We start from the raw sequence: 20,062 nt of genomic DNA, 5'->3' as shown, positions 1-20,062 counted from the left end.
GGTCCCAAACCCATTTATAAGGCTTAAAATACCACTTATTAAACCTGACAGGGCACACCTGTGAAGTGAAAACCATTTCAGGTGACTACCTCTTGAAGCTCATCAACAGAATACCAAGAGTCTGTGGAGCAGTAATCAAAGCAAAAGGTGGCTACTTTGAAGAACCTAGAATATAAGACATATTTTCAGTTGTTTCACACTTTTTTGTTCAGTATATAATTCCACATGTGTTAATTCATAGTTTTGATGCCTTCAGTGTGAAGCTACAATATTCATAGTTATGAAAATAAAGAAAACTCTTTGAATGAGAAGGTGTGTCCAAACTTTTGGTCTGTACTGTATATATATTTAGAGAGAGAGAGAGAGAGACTGGGATGTTTTTGGAGCCTTTGCCTGTGATTTATACCAAACAACTGATGTAGTGAAGTCATACATCAGCTTCTGTGAGGACGTGTGTGCAGACCAAGACCTTTTACCCTTTAACAATAAACCTAGCTGAGTCAGGCACAAGATGAGGCTTACCACAGTGGAGACCAGGCCCTGTATAAGCAGGCAAGAAACAAACTGACACAGGGGGGGTCAAACTAGCTAAAAGATCCTACAGTGAGAAAATAAAACAGCTCCTCAGCAATGACAACCCTTCAGTGTTGAGGAGTTAGCAGACTATTACCAACATCAAGAGCCCTACCACCCAGGCTGCCTTTCCAGCTCACTCTCACACAAAGGGTCCACCTGCATCTCCCATCAAGAACTCTACAACCCCAGGCTGTCTCTCTAAAGAACACAATGGACACCTTACAGCCTGAGTAGTCAGCTAGTCTGCTGGAAAATAAAAAGGCATTTTTGCTCCACAACTTGTCTTCCGACTTTATATCCATAAACACCCACACACGTGTTTATTCTGTCCTTATTTATTCAAGTGTTTTTACATACTGTGGTTGTTTTTCGGACTGATGTAGATATATGAGGTGAGTGATGGAAACCAAAGTCAAATTCCTTTTTTCTGCAAACAAACTTTGCCTATAATGCTGGTTCTGGTTCTAATTTAATCAAAACAAGCATAGTGTTGATCTGAACACTCGTACTGTTCAACAGAGCGACAGTCTGAGGGATGAAACTGTTTCTGTGGTGCCGACCCAAAGGTAAAGGATTCATTTAATCAGTCAAATTTCTCCTTTAGTAAAAATGACTTCAGACTGTGATGAGTTAGGCTGGCAGGTATGATAAACTGATTAACCTTAATTAAAGAAATTAATACATATGATTTTTGTAAATATGGTACTTTAATGTGTTTTCTAAATTAATTACAGAAAAAACAACATTTATTCGCACCAAAGGTGGGGCCTGACAGCAGAGATATGGAAGGAGCAAAACCTGAAAATATCTTGAAATATTAAGGATGCCTTCCCTAACATGATGCTTAGAATACAACTAGAACCAGGTACTGTCTGGCAGAACAGGACTGAGAAGTTTCATCAGTCCAGAAAGAGTTCTGCAGAACAAGGTGTGGGAATATATGAGTGTCCCAGAGATGGGCTGAACACTTCTGTGGAGAATGAAGCTGCTGGTTTACTAACGCTAAAACATGTTGGATTTTCATGGTTGGATGAAGCCCAGCATGAAAGCCACAACGTTCCAGTTTCTACTGAAGGTAGAAATTACTGAACCTTAGAACCCAAATCTTATGTCTGTTGATTAAACAGCTGCTTATTGTGTCAAATTCTACCATCCATCAATTTTATATACCCAGTTCTTCCATACTGGGTTGTGGGGGAGGTGGTGCCGATCTTCAGCCGGCTACACCCTGGTCAAGTCACCAGTCCATAAAAAAAACAAATTCTACCATTTCATAAAAATTATAATTGTGATTCATTTTTAATGTCCTGCCACTAATTTTAATGAATGATAAATAGAACTGAGCACTTCTAATAGATGCATTTATTTCTTTTAAATATTATGACACATTTAGATCATTTATTTAAATTATTAAATATTCAGAAACTTTGGATTTATCCTCCACATGTCCAGTTTCTACATCAGAACCTAGGTGTTTCTGTCTGATGAAGAGTCACCATAGTAACCAGTGACTCAGCAGCTTCTTGTTCCTTGATGGATGAGTCCTGCTTCCCAACAGTGAAGGAAGCTGATTTTCAGGCAGCAGCTGCATTAACAGCCTTCATATTTGTTCTGATTATACCGGATCCAACCAGCCAATCAGAACCGTCTGTAACCAGCACAGCTGAAGCTGCTCAGGGAGGATGGAACACATGATGAAGAGGACTGACACTCATTAAACAGACGAGACATTTTTCCTCATGAACCGTTTATATTTCTGGTTCTGTTGGCAGGAAGTGAAGAGAACAGGATGTAGAAACAATAAATAAGACACTTGAGCTGAATATCATTGATGAGCTGATATTTGGTTAAAGCTCCTCCTCCACTGACGTAATCTCATTCACGGTCAGGTTTCATTTGTGCGTCATGTTCGATGTGAAAGTTGAGAAAAAGGAAGCCCCGCCCCCCCTCAGCGCTGCAGCTTCAGTCCAGATCCTGGACCCGACGGCAGATTTCAGCTGTGAACTCTGAGCACTTAGAGCTTCCTCCCAGATCCTTCGTCAGCACCTGAAACAGCAGCAGCAGCATCTGTTTCTATGGCAACAGCATCGTTTTCACTGAATGGCTAAGTAATGTTTGGACAATAAGTTTAATCATTTATTCCTCTATTACTATGGCTGCATTAGGCCAGGCTACAGCTGACACATATGAATCAAATCATTATGACCACAGGTGTGTCGCCTTTCAGTCATTGCAGCTGGAGACGGCAGCAGAACACGTGTCAACCTGAGGTGAGTAGAGTTGCAATACACACCTATAATATTACTCACGTTGGTCAAACAGTGTTTGGTGAAAATACTACTAAAGTACTGAGTACTGATTTCTTCCATTGTCATGCCTGATTTATATTTTTAAAGATTATGTAATCAGACAAAGTTGCATTGCATCTCTGCATGATTGATGGATAGATGGATGGATGGAAAGACATTTTAGACGATGGGACAGGGAATATTGTATAGAAATACAGATATGTACCAAGTTCTTTTTCTTTTTCCAAACTTATCCAGACCTGGAAAACCCTTAAAATCCAGACTTTTGAGGCAAAAACACCGAATAAATCCTCATCTCCTTCCTCACACACTTCCATCAAACAGCTGAGAGAAAACTCAGACTGTGGATCTCACCTTCTTCTCCTTGATGGTGTCGAAGCAAGCTGTCTGGATCTTGCTGCCGTGCTCGTGCAGACCCATGTGACGCAGCATCATGACGGCACTGAGCAGCAGGGCCGTGGGGTTGGCCAGGTCCATGCCGGCGATGTCGGGGGCGGTGCCGTGCACCTGCAGGGAAAACACACACATCATGCCCGAGCTCAGACGGGCCCAGATGGTTACGCTGCTGGCTAAAATCAACACATCGTTTTATTAGCAATAATGTTAAAAAATCCTTCTTTTTTTAATCGTTTGTGTTAAAGCCAGAACCAGTGGGTTGGTTTGTTGAACCAGAACCAGGAAGCTGTGAGAGGAAAGTGGACCCGGCCACCACTGACACAATAGTTCTGGACTCACCGACTCAAAGATGGCCACTCCGTTGGCGCCGATGTTCCCGCTGGGAGTGACGCCGAGTCCTCCAATCAGACCGGCACACAGGTCACTGAAACACAGTCACATAATTTAAACGCTCTCATCCAAAGCCTCTGATCGGCTGAAGAGTGTTTGACCCGCACTGACCTGAGGATGTCTCCGTACAGGTTGGGCATGACCAAGATGTCAAACTGGGTCGGATCCTGAACCATCTGGAAGCAGAGATATGGACATGGTTTAAACCAGAGAGAGGAAGCTGGAGGATGCTTCTCAGATGGCTTCTCTCTGATAAAACCCTGTTGCTAAAGCAACTTTCCAACTGTTTCCCTTAGGTTCAGAAAACATCTCCATCAGATCAGCAGATCCATGGAGAAAGCTGAGGCCATGTAGAACCTCAGACATCAAACATGTTGTTGGGTGGGAATATTCCTCCAGCGTAACGTCAGTCTGGGGAAATATCTCAGACAGAACCATTAGCAGCCGGACTCACATTAAGGCACACGGTGTCCAGGTACATCTCTGTAAACTTGATGTCCTTGTAGTCCTCCGCCACCTCCCGGCACTTCCTTAGGAACAGACCGTCTGACATCCGCCTGCAGACAGAAAGTTGCACACCGAGCATCAGTAGATCTCCATCAATCCTCCCTGGATCTCCATCTAGAAGGATCCGAGATGCCGTGTGGTTCCTGCAGCCTCAGCTGACACACTCACATGATGTTGGCTTTGTGGACGGCCGTCACGCTGCTTCTTTGATTGTTGCGGGCGTATTCGAAGGCGTACTCTGCGATGCGTCTGCTGGCGTTCTCGGTGATCAGCTTGATGCTCTGAACGACGCCATCGACGATCTGCAGCAACAAGATGAGAACACACAGCAGAAAAAATGTCACACTGGTTCCAGGCTGCAGCTGAAGTAAGGAAGGTTCTGATGGATCTGCTGCATCCAGGTGAAACACATGACTGATGACAGTAGGAGGGAACATGAAACTGAAGGAGGTCTACTGGGAACTGGTCTAGGTGAAGCTCTGGAAGCTGCTGCTGTTCCATCACATTCACAAAACCTCCTGCAATGGGACCAACAGCACCTCCTATCCTTAGAGCTCCACCTGATGGTGAACACCTTTACATAAATCCATCTTTTATTGCAGCAATAAATTATAAACAGAAATAAAAATACATTTAAACTATTTGTGAGATCATGGCGAGAACAATAAAATCCTTTAGATAAGAATATAAACGTTTAGTTTGTGACTTCCTGTTTCCTTGGGGTAGAAATATGATGTAACACGCAGCCCGACGCATTTCAGCAACAAACACTCCAGGTGGATCTAAGAATGAAGACGGAGAAAAAACTCCTCATGCTCACTATGAGGTATGGTGGAGGATCTGTGATGCTGTGGGTCAGCGTCTTTGCCAAAGCCTGGGGTACTTCAGCAAGATAATGTTCTAAAAGACAGGACCAAATCCTCACAGAAATGCTTCAGCAGAACCTAATCCAACCTTCCTTCATGACCATCTCAATTCCCAGACCTTCCAGTAGAAGATCTGAAGAGACAGCATCAGGTAGGACCCAGGACTCTGGAACATCTGGAGATGAATACTCAAAGATCCTTCTCTCCAACACTGAAATATTAAAGGAGACTTGGAGCTGTTCTGTGGACCAGCAGGGGGCGCACAACCAAGCCACCAGTGTTTGTTTTTTTATCTTTTATAATTTAGAATCATTTTTATAATCTTTGGTTTTGCTGCTGCAATAATAGGATTTGTTCAGTCTTTTTACAAGTCGTTACCAACAGGGGGCAGTAGTGCCTCTGGATGAGCTTCCTCCTCCTCACAAGCAAATGAACAGGAGCTCAGCTTGCTGCCTGAAGGTGACCTGCAGGAGACAGGTGAGGATGGGGGTTCACCATCACTAAGGGTAACAGCATGCAGCTAACTCCTCCCATTCATGGTAAAGCTCTAATACACTTCTGTGTGGTTCACTAGCATAAACATCAGCATCTCCACAGTAAGGCATGGAGGTGGCTGTATCAGGATGTGGGGCCTGAGAACACAATCAGAATGAAAGAAAAACAAGTCTGGTTCTGAATGCAGATAGAATCCTGAGGACACCATGCTCCAGATGTGGGTCAGAAGCTTCTGTGATGATGAAGGTGTTAGAGCTGTTGAAGTGGTTCAGCTGTGAGATCTTTCATGATAACCTTTCTATAATCCATAACCTTCAGCTTGAAGGTTATGGACTATAGAAAGAAACCGATGCATGAGGAGAACCGAGACCTTCTGGTACTCACCACATGCTCGATGCCGCTGTACTCGCCCTCCGTGTTCTCCCGGATGGTGACCAGGTCCACATCCGTGTATGGTGTCTTGTAGCCCTCGATGGAGACGCAGGGACGCACGTTGGCGTACAAATCGAAGGTCTTCCTGAGCAACAGGTTCATGGATGGATGGCCGGCGGCGATGGGTGTCTTCAGAGGTCCTGAAAAAGGAAAGCACCGCCCTAATGAGCTTTAAGCTTCCAGAAGATCTACAGCGGTGTAAAAGAAGCAGACCAACCTTTCAGGCCTATCTTACTGCGGTCCATGGACTCTTTGGCATCAGGAGGGATCATCCACCTTCCGCCGGGTCCTTTGATGGCCATGACGTCCCTCTCCTCCCATCTGATGGGAGCCTGCAGGGAAACACAGATCAGTTTTCTGCTTCCTGAGGAAGAGACTCTGTTTCTTCTCCAACATGAGAGACTCACTTTAGCAGCATCGAAGATCTTCACCACAGCAGCAGAGATCTCTGGACCGATTCCATCTCCTGGAATCAGAGTGACAGTCTGCATCTGCAGCCAAACAGAAACTCAGTTACTGTGGATCCGTTTATGTTGGAGTACTTTGATGCTGCATTAGACAACCTGTTTTTGTTCCTGCAGAGACCATAAAGAGTCTGATGAGCAGACTGATGCTGAAACAGAGGAGCAGAGGTTCTGAACTCATCGTGTTCTTGGATCAGTAAAGGTTCTGTCCAAATATAAGCTGCAGCATAGTCACTTTGGATCAAAACTGCCTGAAATGCTGGAAACTGGTGCTGAAAGAACGGTTCTCTGGATCGTCAGGAACCTCAAGCTGAGAGGGTCAACTGCATAGAAGAAGCATCACGAGGGTCCAGCAAGATCCATGATGTCACCAGTGGAGAGCCTGCTCACCATTGGAAGGAGACAGATGGGTGCGAGTGTATCTGCTGCACCGTGAGGTGGAGACTTTAGGACAAGAAGGGAAGCAAAGAAGAAAGCCATCAAGGACAGACTGGAACTCTGCAGGACGGACAGCAGCAGACTGGTGGAAACGTCCTTCAAGACAAACTTCTTCCAACTATCCAGGAACCTCTCGGTAATCATCAGTGGATTTCCCAGCATGGCGGAGCACCACTTGGACCACAGCTATCATTGGCCTGTGCTGAGGGTGTGTCAGAGCAGAAGTCAGACACGTTGAGGTCCTAAAGTTCAGAGATCCTGTGATGCTCCTCTGAATGCAGCATCAGCTTCATGACAGCAGAGGAAACAACTACTGCTTTAGAGGCAGTACCTGCTGGTGTCGGGTCTCGGACCCGGAGCCACTCACCCCTCTGGAGAAGGAAGACAGAGCAGGTCTCCGCAATGCCCCGCCCATCACCTGGCTCACCTGCAGCAGACAACAAGAGGGTCACGTCCAGTTGTCTCAGACACACTCATGTTGACCTGCATAACTCGATTAGACTTGAAATACGCAAGATTACTTACATGTTCATATTAATTATTTAACATAATCATCGAATGAACTCAACTATTACATTCCTTAATGAAAATGTGAAGATATATGTTAAAGCCAGAATTATTTCTTTTATTTCACGGTATCAAGTGCCAAAAGTATCAAATAAAATTAGCAATGATACATTTAATGAATAAATATACATTCAGGTGCTGGTCATAAAATTAGAATATCATGAAATGTTTTTTTATTTCAGTAATTCCATTCAAAAAGTGAAACTTGTATATCATATTCATTCATTACACACAGACTGATATATTTCAAATGTTAATTCTTTTAATTTTGATGAATATAACTGACAACTAATGAAAACACCAAATTCAGTATCTCAGAAAATTAGAATATTACTTAAGACCAATACAAAAAAAGGATATTTAGAAATGTTGGCCAACTGAAAATTATGAACATGAAAAGTATGAGCATGTACAGCACTCAGTACTTAGTTGGGGCTTCTTTTGCCTAGATTACTGCAGCAATGCGGCGTGGCATGGAGCCAATCAGTCTGTGGCACTGCTCAGGTGTTATGAGAGTCCAGGTTGCTCTGATAGTGGCCTTCAGCTCTTCTTCTGGTTGGTTGGGTCTGGCGTATTGCATCTTCCTCTTCACAATACCCCATAGATTTTCTACAGGGTTAAGGTCAGGCGAGTTTGTCGGCCAATGAAGAACAGGGATACCATGGTCCTTAAACCAGGTACTGGTAGCTTTGGCTGCAGGTGCCAGGTCCTGTTGGAAAATGAAATCTGCATCTCCATAAAGTTGGTCAGCAGCATTAAGCATGAAGAGCTCTGAAACTTCCTGGTAGATGGCTGTGTTGACCTCGGACCTCAGAAAACGCAGCGGACCAACACCAGCAGATGACATGGCACCACAACACATCACTGACTGTGGAAACTTTACAGTGGACCTCAAGCAACATGGATTCTCTGTCTCTCCTCTCTTCCTCCAGACTCTGGGACCTTGATTTCCAAAGGAAATTTAACATTTACTTTCATCATAGAACATAACTTTGGACCACTCAGCAGCAGCAGCCCAGTCCTTTCAGTCTTTAGTCCAGGCAAGATGCTTCTGACGCCGTCTCTTCTTCAGGACTGGCTTGACACAAGAAATGCGACGGCTGAAACCCATGTCTTGCATACGTCTGTGGGTGGTGGTTCTGGAAGAACCGACTCCAGCTGCAGTCCACTCTTTGTGAATCTCCCCCACATTTTTGTCTAGGTTTTGTTTCACAATCCTCTCCAGGGTGCGGTTATCCCTATTGCTTGTACACTTTTTTCTACCATATCTTTTCCTTCCCTTCACCTCTATTAATGTGCTTGGACTCAAAGCTCTGTGAACAGCCAGCCTCTTTAGCAATGACCTTTTGTGTCTTGCCCTCCTTGGTCAACGTGTCAATAGTCGTCTTTTGGACAACTGTCAAGTCAGCCATCTTGCCCCTGATTGTGTAGCTTCCAGAACTAGACTGAGAGACCATTTAAAGGCCTTTGCGGGTGGTTTGAGTTAATTAACTGATTAGAGTGCGGCACCAAGGGTCTTCAATTAGAACCTTTTCACAATATTCAAATTTTCTGAGATACTGAATTTGGTGTTTTCATTAGTTGTCAGTTATAATCATTAAAATTAAAAGAAATAAACATTTGAAATATATCAGTCTATGTTTAACGAATGATTATAATATACAAGTTTCACTTTTTGAATGGAATTACTGAAATAAATAAATGTTTTCATGATATTCTAATTTTATGACCAGCACCTGTATTACCTTAAATTACTTTAAAATGTAACAAATCTGGACAATTCTGAAATTATAAAAAGGGTTACTAGGGAACTACACAAACAAGAGACTGAAAAAACTCTGAATCCCATAATGCACAGCGTTAACCCAATTTTCAGGACAACGCCTAGGAAGGAGGAGCCAGAGCTGGAATACCTGTGACATCATAGGTTTAATAACTCTGGTCTGAGAGACGGGCATCAGCATCTGAATGTCCCGACCTCACTGGTCGAGTAAAAGAGGGCATCCTTCAAAGAAACTTGGATCTAATAGTTAAGAACAGCCTACTGTCTGTGGTTCTGAATCCCACGGTTCATCAGAACGGGTCACAGTAAGAGGTCGTGTCTGGGCAGAGACAATGAGTTTAGGATAAAACAATTTGAAAGTTTTTTATTCTGATTGCGGTTTATTTTCTTTGTGGTGTTTAACTGCTTGAGTGCTAACAGGCTGGCGAGCTGTGATGCTAGTTACTTGTTTTAGGTTGTGATCTAAAGTTACGACAAACCTTATTTCAATGATTGAATCCCTGACAGACTGACATTTTTTTTGGCTAATATTTAACATTCAAACGATGTTCATGATTTTATCCAGAATTATTAATTATTATTATTAAAAGTTCCTAAAAGCCAAACCAAACAACCGGAAGAAATTGAACTCATCCGTAAATTCACGTAAATAAATTAATTCCTTAGAAAAAGCAGCAATTCATTAACAGAAAACTAATCAAACTTGGCATCCTCCTGGTTAAGACAGAACCAAAGCAACCCGCGATCATCCTACCCTCTTGCATACATGATCACAGAACCAAAGTGGTTAATGAGGAATTAATTATCTATGTGACTTCACTGGTTTCGTGGCTGTCTGTTCTTCAGAAGATATGTCCACCAGTGCTCAGGATGGAAATGTGAACCCACAGACTGGATGTCAGAAGGATGCAGGACTTCTGCACCTCAGCACCAGTTCCCCTGATCAGTTTAGGATCTAGATATCCCAACAGTACCCTGACCCCACCTGAGCAGCTTCTCCACATGGACCTTCAGAAAGGCTCCACAGTGAGAGCAGGATGGTTGGATGTCCAGTGCAGTGGATTTGGTTCCCAAGTTATCACAACGTGTTCCTTTGATACCATGGCCCTGGCTCATTTTTTGTCTGCCTACATTCATGGGAACCTATGAAGGCCAGAGCCAATTAAAGCAGGGAAGGGGCGGATCCTCACCTCTGATTGGCTCTGATAATTAGACCGGTTGAACCCAGGGCAGAAGATAAAGAAGGGAAATCCCACACTACGCCGTATATTCCCATCACTGATCATGCATTTCCACCGTCAGTGGTGATACCTGACAGAGCCACGCCCATACTGGATCCTCACAGTTTGATGACCACTATTTAAAAATGATGTGATTGGTTTAAACATTTTAACATTATTACAGTTAGAATAATGTTGACTATTACATGTATTTATTATTTAAATTGACTTAAGTACAAATGCCTCCTATGAACACTGATTGAATTTAGTAGCAACACTGCTATTAGCTGGTTAGTTAGTCAGGCTGTCTACTCTGGTACCCTCCCTGCTCATAATTTAGCAGCTGTATTTAAAACCCTGTTACATTAACAGACCACTGAGATCCTTATGTTTCCACATCCATATTTCCACACCACAGAATATGTCTTTATTGTAAAAGTGGGAAAATTCTAGTAGCCTTCTTTCAGCCAGCTGACAGGTAGTGCACAGCAACAAGTGGGGGAGGGGCAGCCCAGCATTATTCTGTATATAGACAGAGAAACACGGTCATACTGGAATACTGGGTGATGGGTTAGGGTGTCAAAGATCTCCCATGTCCCCCCAGAGTGAGGTCAAGGTTCAGTGAAAGCCGGAGATCCCAGGATCTTTAGCTACAGGTCTCAGGAGCCACACCTAAACATCACATCCTGAATGTTAACACTAAAGTTTTAATCAAAACGTTTTAAAGAACGATAAATTAAAAAAAGCCGAATTTTACGGAGATCTTCTCTTTCTGGATTTGGATCATTTGATCTGATCTCTGTGTTTCAGTCTAACCTGAAGTTACACTTAAATTGTTCGTTTTTTAAACGGGGTCTGGTGCGGGTCAGGCCAAACCAGAAACCAGCCTCTGGTTCTAGTGGTTCCGGTTGTTAACGGAACAAACAGGCCAACCAGTAAATAGGATTTCACTGTTAAACGTTTCAAAAAGATGGAGGAGGATTTCTTCGTGAGGCTGAGGAAACTTCTCCATCACTTAACTTCCCTGCTGAAGGACACTGACCGCTGCCAACAGCTAACAGGCTAACAGCGAAGTCAAAACACCGACTAACAGGACACAGAGACACGGAACCTTTAATTCCCACAGGCAACCCCACCGAACCTCGCAGAGCCCAACAGAACTGAGGCAGAACCGCTGATAGAGAGTTTTCTCCCCTCAGAAAAGATGTTTCCTCTTACCAGTGACCTCAACACGCTGCCTGCTACCATCCTGACGACAACCTAGATCCTCTGAATGTCAAATGCCTCACTACTACCCGCTTCTGCCATCCGGCTGAAGAGCGGAGAATCTTTGACTGCGAGATGCATCACTACCACCCGCTGCCACAGACATAAATACGTAGACGCACGGCGTTCAGACGTCGCCGCCATTTTTGTGGAGTCAAGTTGGGAAGCCAAAATACCTCTTTTAAGTGTGCAGCATGGAGTTGTTCGAACCGTTTAGGTTTCCAAAGCTAATCATGGAAAGCTTACTTTTTTTGTAAGAGTTCTCATAAAAATTCTGACTTTATTCTTGTAATCAAAAAAAAAAAAATCCTTTAGCCTGTCCCAAATTCTACGGAGCCCGTGAGGGGACATGGGAGAATTTTTTTTCTTTCGCGTCCCCGTGCGCTTGCAAAAGTTGTTAATCACCTTGAGAAAGCTGTGCATTGATATGGTTTATTTGTCATAGGCAGGTTAACACGCAGTCAACAACACGATTTAAATGCTTAGGATAGGAAGAACCGTTCAACTCACTGTAAAAACAAAAGTGGCGTGCAAAAAAAGTACACATCATGCAGCAGTAATTAGCACATAAAGTGTCACAGATGTGGTTTCATGCAGTATTATTGTCCAGAGTTCAGTAGTTTGACAGCATGTGGATAATAACTGTCTTTAAGTCTGATTGAAGATCATTTTATTTAAGGCCGATTTCAAAATAAAACTCAATAAATCTCAAAAACGGGTCTCCCACAAAGTATTGCGAGATAACGCAAAGACTATTGCGTGAGAACGCAAAAAATATGGTGAGCGAATGCAAAAGCATTGCGTGGGGACGCAAGAAAAAAATTCCCCAATGTCCCCTCGCGGGCTCCGTACAATGGAGAATTATATGGAGCCCGTGAGGGCTCATGGGGGAAGAAAGAAAGATGGTTTTACAGAATCAACAAGATAGTAGGAGAAGTAAGAACTGGAAGAAGGAGTAGAAAAGAGGAAAGATTAATTACAAGATTAAGAATAGGACATACAGGACTTAATTCTACATTGTTTAAGATAAAGAAACATAATACAGGAAAATGTGATTATTGTGGAGAGGAGGAAACAATAGAACATGTAATATTGAAGTGTCAGAAATATGAAAATGAAGAACAATTTTGAGGAGAGAATTCGAAGGTATTAAAGAAAATTTTATTTTGATAGATACTTTGCAAAGAAGTTTAGGTAGCAAACATATTCAAATTATAGTTAGATTTGTCAAAAAAACTAAATTAATAAACAGAATTTGATTATTGTAATAGTAAATAACATTTAAAACCATGAAGAACAACACTCCATACCAGTCGGTGGCGGTAATGCACATCATAACGTTATTTGCCAACCGCCAAAAATAATACAAGAAGAAGAAGAAGAAGAAGAAGACCTGGGGGAATTTTTTTTTTTTTGCGTCTCCACGCAATACTTTTGCGTTCTCACGCAATGGTCTTTACATTATCTCGCAATACTTTGTGGGATAGTTTCCAAACCAGATAACTGCAAAAATAGAACAAACACTACACCCGTTTTTGAGATTTATTGAGTTTTATTTTGAAATCGGCCTTAAATAAAAGACTCTTTAATCAGACTTAAAGACAGTTATTATCCACAAGCTGTCAAACTACTGAACTCTGGACAATAATACTGCATGAAACCACATCTGTGACACTTTATTTGCTTATTGTTGCTGCATGATGTGTACTTTTTTATTGAACGCCATTAGTGCTTTTGTTTTTTTTTATAGTGATTTGAACGGTTCTTCTTATCTTAAGCATTTAATCACAATGTTGACTGCATGTTAACCTGCATATGATAAATAAACCATACCAATGCCATATGTTGTTCGTTTTACTTTTGCGAGCGAACGCAGAAGAAAAAAATTACCCCATGTCCCCTCGCGGGCTCCGTACCATCGTACCTACGAACATAAGTGTGTGTGTGAATAAATAAGGAGAGGCATTAACGTACATCTCTGTTAAAATGTGCTTTATGAAATAAAATCCCTTTATTTGTATTAGTTCACATCGCTGCCTTGCCTCCAGCAATATGGCGGACACACGGTTACGTCTCAGCAGCGGGTCAACCCAGTCAAAAAGGCGTCTACGTATTAATTATGCGCGCTGCAGCCATTGCGTAGAAGAGCCGAGATCCTCTCACTGCAGGATGCCTCACTACCAACCGTTGCTCTTGTTTAAGTTTTTTCTTTAAATGAAAAGATGCATAGTTATATTGCTAAATTGTATTTAAGGGTTAAAAAGTCAGACAATTCCTGAACATGTGTTATGTTTCTTTAAAAGAAGTCATACTCTGTGTATCAGTGTGGTCACCATTGTCCCTTGTGGCTGCTGTGTCTGCAGAAATTCTCACTGGCTGCTCTTCGTCTATAAATGTAATATTGGGGCTACCTTCTTTTTATCTGACAACCTTTGTGATAAGGTCCCAGTCATTATGAAACGGCACACTCAGACTTTTTATTATTTTCCTGCTTCAAGAGTGAGAACAAAACTGGGCAGGAGAGCTTTTAAATTTTCCACTGCAGGTTTACTGGTGGTTCCTAGAGTCTCTAGAAGTAGAATGGGAGGCAGATCCTTTAGTTATCAGGCTCCTCTCCTGTGGAACCAGCTCCCAGTTTTAGTCCGTGAGGCAGACACCCTGTCTACTTTTAAGGCAAGGCTGCTGGAGGACATAATGACCACTTTCACTCTATCTGCTACATTCTCATACTACTCTCCAATTTTGTGTTATTTGCTATTATTTCAGCTTTTATCTTCATGTTCTCTCTCTGTTTTTTATCTTTTTAGAAGCTACACCTGACCCGGATCTGTGTTTAGCTGTGGCACCTTCCTTGAAGGGGGCATCGGCTGAGCTGCGGCTGCGAACAGCTTGATGTTCTCCTTCTGTAGATGACACACCTGGCCCTGTCTTTCAGTGTTTAACCCTGTCTCCAACTGAAGAACCTATTGCTCCAATAAACGCTTTTTATGTTTAGTTTATCTGCTTAGCTGTGTTTTTCTACTACTGCCTTTAACCTTTTATTTATCTTTCCCATAGAAAGTACTCCTAGATCAGTATTTATGTGTTCTTTTGTGTCTCTGCTTTGTTCTCTCAAACCCCCAGTCAGTCGTGGCAGATGGCCGTTCAAACTGAGCCTGGTTCTGGTTCTTCTGGAGGCTTCTTCCTTTTAAAAGGAAGTTTTCCTTTCCACTGTTGCTACATGCATGCTCGCCTCTAGGGATTGCTGCAAAGTCAACTGTCACCTGTCTCTACATGCTTATCCAGGAGGAGTGAATGATGCAGGTCACTGACCCAATGCAATCTGCTGGGTTTCCTTTGATTAAAAAAACAACTTTTTACCCACTTTGAATAATAAACTGAATTTATGGAATGGATGAACTTGACTTGGAGTCTTTATGATTTTATTGAACTGACTTTGGAAAGTGCTTGAAATTACATGTTGTGAATTGGTGCTACACAAATAAACTGAATGTGTGGCATATCAAGATGCTGATAAGACAGCATGATTATTGCACAGGGGTGCCTCAAGCTGGCCACAATAAAAGACTATAAAATGTGCGTTTTATTTATTTTTGTTACTTTTTATTTATTTTCCAAAGCAGTCTTGCATGAACATATAATCCGTCCTTGCCCAGGTCACATTATACATCCTTATTACTCCTTTTCTACAGAATCCTCCATTTTAATCTTGAGCTTTGGCAGTCAAACAACATTTATTCATTCCCTTTAATTCACAAATCTGGTGCAAGTATTCTGGAAACTACCAGTAAATAAGACAACCAAACATTACACATCTAGCAACAATACACTTCTGCCAAATAAACCTTAGCTTTATGAAAGGAAACTAATACTAACATAAATAAGCAAGGTAAGGTACAGTAAGGTATGCTTATATATATAGCGCTTTTCAGTAACAAGACACTCAAAGCGCTGTACATACAATTACAATACAATCACAAAGAAAATAAACACAGATACAGACGCAGCCGCCCACGTTTTGCAAATCACTTAATAAGCCAGGTAACCACCAACTCCAAAAAGCAGAAATCCTGATATCAAAAGTCCAAATGTGTACACATCTTCTACGTCCTCAACCGACATTGTAGTCAGGCACACAATCTTCCACTGCTACCAAGAATCCATTGTGGATCCAGAGAAGAACGTCACGCCTGGACAAGAGGGTCTCCTTTAAACCTGTCTTCCCGTAGGAAAAAAAAAATTAGATTAATCACGTTGAGAGTCCAGTTGACCAAATCCATAATTTTAAAGTTTGGAGGATATGCAAATGAGAAAAATACAGACAAAAACAGAAGCAGGGATCAGCGGGGAGGGAGGGAAAGCAAATAAATCAAAGATACCTGCAATAAAAATAATGACAATAATAGACAGAGAACGAGTAAGTAGAGGTGCCAGGATTCCATAACAAATCTTGGTTTCCATTTAGATTAAAATGCCTACAGCTTAAGTTTTACTCTTGCTGTTGTTTTTCCATAATGTAGACCTTTTCAATTATATATAATCTCTCCAATGCATGATACTGGGAAACACTGGTCTCAACCATGCAGATGTAAAATATTTTTTCACAATAAAATCAAAACTCTCAGTAAATATTTACAATCGTTTTCCTCTATATCCCTGGGAACTATTCCCAAAATATACACGGATGGGTCCAAATACACATCAATTCCTAGGATTCTCTTAATATCTATTTGAACATATTTCCAAAACTCAGTCACTCCAGGGCAGTCTCAAAATATATGAATAAAGGCTCTCCACAATTTCTCCAACAAAACTGGGATGTCTTACCAAAGTTTGGCATGTCGAAATTTCTTCACTTTCCAACCAAACTCCCTCCATGTCGGGCTGTTCATTAGTTTATGACCTGAGCTAAATGTTTCCTCCCATTCATCATCTGTTATAATTTACATTTCTATCCCTATTCTTATTATTGGACTCATAATGTAGGGTTCCATACAGTTTTGATATCAGGTTTTTTTTTTTATTCGCCCTTTGCTATTGATAATAAAAGCTCTTCAGTCTTGGTCATATCTTGAGAAATTTTCTTCCATTCACTATGATTCTGAAGGTAATGCCTGAGTTGCAGATAACTATAAAAATACGTTTTTGGTAAATTGAATTCATGTTGGATAATAATTTCATTAATGGTCCTTTATAAAGTTGTGCTATGAATACCAACCCTGAATGTGTGCATCTCTCAAACCCTGCGTTCACAGTAGCTGGAATAAAATCTGGGTTTTAGCTATTTTTGCAACTTTAGATACAGAATCCGATAAATTAAATTTCCTTTTTATTTTTGGCCATATGTTAACAGTTTCCTTAATCCAGTGATTTAGAATCTTTTGTATCCAGGGAGATGTTCAGGCAAGCCTTTTGCTCCATTTCTACCCATATCGTGTCTTTATCTTTAGTTATTACCCTGGCTACACGGAGAGATTGCAACACAAAAAATAATCTTGCCAATATGTTGATTTTAATTGTTTCTATCCTTCCACTAATTGTAAGGGGCATAATTTCACAATCTTCTAAACCTTTTGTAATTTTCTTTGTCACCTTTCCATTAACTGTGATACCTGATGCGTAAAGATTACACCCAAGTATCTAAACATTTTGTTTGTCCATTGAAACTCAAGTTTTTCTTTTAGCTCTCTTGGACATTCACCTGATAACATCATAGCAACCGATTTGCTTCATTACTTCATTAGTCAGATATCTGGAGATATTACCATATTCGATTAGACTTTCCAACAGAGTTGGTACTGACTGGGATGGGTCATCCACCCCTCCCTCATTCAATTCAATTCAATTCAGTTTTATTTATATAGCGCCAATTCACAACTCATGTTGTCTCAAGGCACTTCACAAAAGTCAGGTACATACATTCCAATTAATCCTAACAATTGAACAGTGCAGTCGGATTCAGTTATTTATTCAAATTGTATAAAAAGTTTTTCTATCTAAGCAAACCCAGCAGATTGCATCCAGTCAGTGACTTGCAGCATTCACTCCTCCTGGATGAGCATGTAGAGACAGTGGAGAGGAAAAACTCCCTTTTAACAGGAAGAAACCTCCAGCAGAACCAGAACCAGGCTCAGTGTGAGCGGCCATCTGCCACAACCAACTGGAGGTTTGAGAGAACAGAGCAGAGACACAAAGAGAACAAAGAAGCACTGATCCAGGAGTACTTTTTAGGTTAGAGTCTGAAAGAGAGCACATAGAGTTTGAAACAGTTAAGCTCAGTCAGTAGCCATGTCTAGGAGAGAGAAAGGGTTAAACACTGAAAGACAGGGCTATGTGGATCATCGGTAGAGGGTGAGCATTAAGTTGTTGCCAGCAGAAGCTCGGACGATTCCCCTTATTCCACAAATTTGATATTCTTCCTGATTCTGCCAGCAGTTTAATACATACTGCAAACAGTAGAGGTCTCAAACAGCCCCCCTGTCCACCTCCTCTCTTAAGATTTAAAAATTCTGAACAATACTCATTACCTATAATTCAGATTTTTTTAAATTACTTTCACCCATTCAACAAAGCGCTGTGAAAACCCAAAGGTTATTAAGGTCTGACCTAGAAAACTCTATTTCACTACATAAAGATCCTGTCGGCATCTAATCTAATAAGGAATCTAAAACTAGGAATAATCCCACTTTGATCTGTGTAAATTCTTTTTGTTATGTGTTTTTGCTTTTTATTTTTTTTCCTATTATACTTGTTAGGAAGTTTAAAGCATTGCAGAGAAGGCTCTATAACCCTCGTACATAGTTGGATCAAAGCCATATTTATGCAAAACTAATACGATGGCTTCAGACCATGTTTTAGGAGGACCCCCAGACTGTAATGCATAGTTGAATACTTTACTTTACTTAGTTATTATACTCCCCTGGCAGTCCATCCGTTGCAGACGATTTGCTGTTTTTGAGTGTTTCTATAAAATGCATAATTTCCTGTGTGAATTTTGGCTGGGTCATTTCCAGTGAAGAAGAAGAAGAAGCCCAACAGATTTACTTTCACAAGTGGAGCATGACAGCTAACGCTATAATTTTCCACTTTCACAATATAACAAACGTTTTTAGGCACACACCAGAGCACCCAGCCCGGACACCAAGTACCACCAACGCACCGCAGGGCAGAGACACCAGCCACCGACAGGAAGCGTGACGGGGAGGAAATAGGATGATCCAGGAGAGGGAACAGCTGTAGACCTCAGATAGAACAACATTTTACCCACTTTGAATAATAAACAGAATTCATGGAATGAATGAACTTGACTTGGAATCTTTATGATTTGATTGAACTGGCTTTGAAAAGTGCTTGAAATGATATGTTGCAAATTGGTACTATACAAATAAACTGAATTGATGTGTGGCATATCAAGATGCTGATAAGACAGCATGATTTTTGCACAGGTGTGCGTCAAGCTGGCCACAATAAGAAGCCATAAACTGTGCAGATTTTTGTTTTATTTAAATTTTATTTACTTTTCCCAGCCATATTGCATAAATATACACAATAGTCCATCCTTGCCAGGTCACATTGCACATTTTTATTACCTCTTATCAGCACAATCCTCCATTTTAATCATGAGGCTCAGCAGTTAAACATCATTTAGGCCCATCTATCTAAATCCTTCGTAATTTGCTGCAACAATCAATTGACATAACCAAAGAATTTCAGCAAAATCTCTCAGAAACCATCTCAGGGAAGCTCATCTGGATACTTGTCATCCTCATCGGGGTCTTGACCTGACTGCAGTTCACTTTGAATGCACAGAGATACCTTTGCAGGCCCATTGTTGTTCCATTCATCTACAATCATCACCTCATGTTGCAGAATGATAATCCGTGACCCCATGTTACAAGGATCTGTTCACAGATCGTGTAGCTGAAAACATCCCAGTTCCTGCGTGGCCAGCATACTGACCGGACATGTCACCCATTGAGCATTTTGGCAATGCTCTGGATCGGCGTCTATGACAGAATGTTCCAATTCCTGCCAATGTCCAGCACCTTCTCACAGCCTTTTGAAGAGCAGTAGATCAACATCCAACAGGCCACAATCAACAACCTGATCTACTATATGCGAAGGAGATGTATTGTACTGTTTGAGGCAGGTGGTGGTCTCCCCAGTACAGCAAAACAGCACATTATAGAGTGGCCTTTTACTGTGGCCGGCTGAGGCACACCTGTGCAATAATCATGCTGTCTAATCAGTATGTTGATATGCCACGCCTGTGAGGTCGATGAACCATCTAGTGCTCACTAACACAGACTTTGGCAGATTTGTGAACAATATTTGAGAAAAATAGACCTTTTGT

General features: G+C 41.5%; 1 protein-coding gene across 3 annotated transcripts; it reads right to left on the bottom strand.

Annotated features, from left to right (window-relative positions):
* Positions 1 to 1,261: 1,261 nt before the first annotated feature.
* LOC124867569 (isocitrate dehydrogenase [NAD] subunit alpha, mitochondrial) lies at positions 1,262 to 11,760 on the bottom strand. 3 transcript variants are annotated; one of them, XM_047364080.1, is made up of 11 exons: positions 11,662 to 11,760; positions 7,241 to 7,300; positions 6,379 to 6,462; positions 6,189 to 6,303; positions 5,924 to 6,111; positions 4,347 to 4,480; positions 4,126 to 4,228; positions 3,783 to 3,847; positions 3,621 to 3,705; positions 3,240 to 3,392; positions 1,262 to 2,622 (listed from the first exon to the last, which is right to left on the bottom strand). In XM_047364080.1, exons 1-11 carry the CDS (start codon positions 11,689 to 11,691, stop codon positions 2,539 to 2,541), a joined length of 1,101 nt encoding a protein of 366 aa, XP_047220036.1. In that variant the 5' UTR covers positions 11,692 to 11,760; the 3' UTR covers positions 1,262 to 2,538. The 3 variants fall into 3 exon arrangements, with proteins under 3 accessions (XP_047220036.1, XP_047220035.1, XP_047220037.1); XM_047364079.1 differs by having other exon boundaries at positions 7,205 to 7,300; positions 11,662 to 11,706; XM_047364081.1 differs by lacking the exon at positions 11,662 to 11,760 and adding an exon at positions 11,555 to 11,578.
* Between the last annotated feature and the right edge of the window lie 8,302 nt (positions 11,761 to 20,062).

The sequence above is a fragment of the Girardinichthys multiradiatus genome, chromosome 4 (assembly GCF_021462225.1).
Source record: "Girardinichthys multiradiatus isolate DD_20200921_A chromosome 4, DD_fGirMul_XY1, whole genome shotgun sequence".
NCBI lineage: Eukaryota > Metazoa > Chordata > Actinopteri > Cyprinodontiformes > Goodeidae > Girardinichthys > Girardinichthys multiradiatus.
Note: the sequence above shows the minus strand (reverse complement) of the source record. Positions and strands in the feature narration are given on the sequence as shown.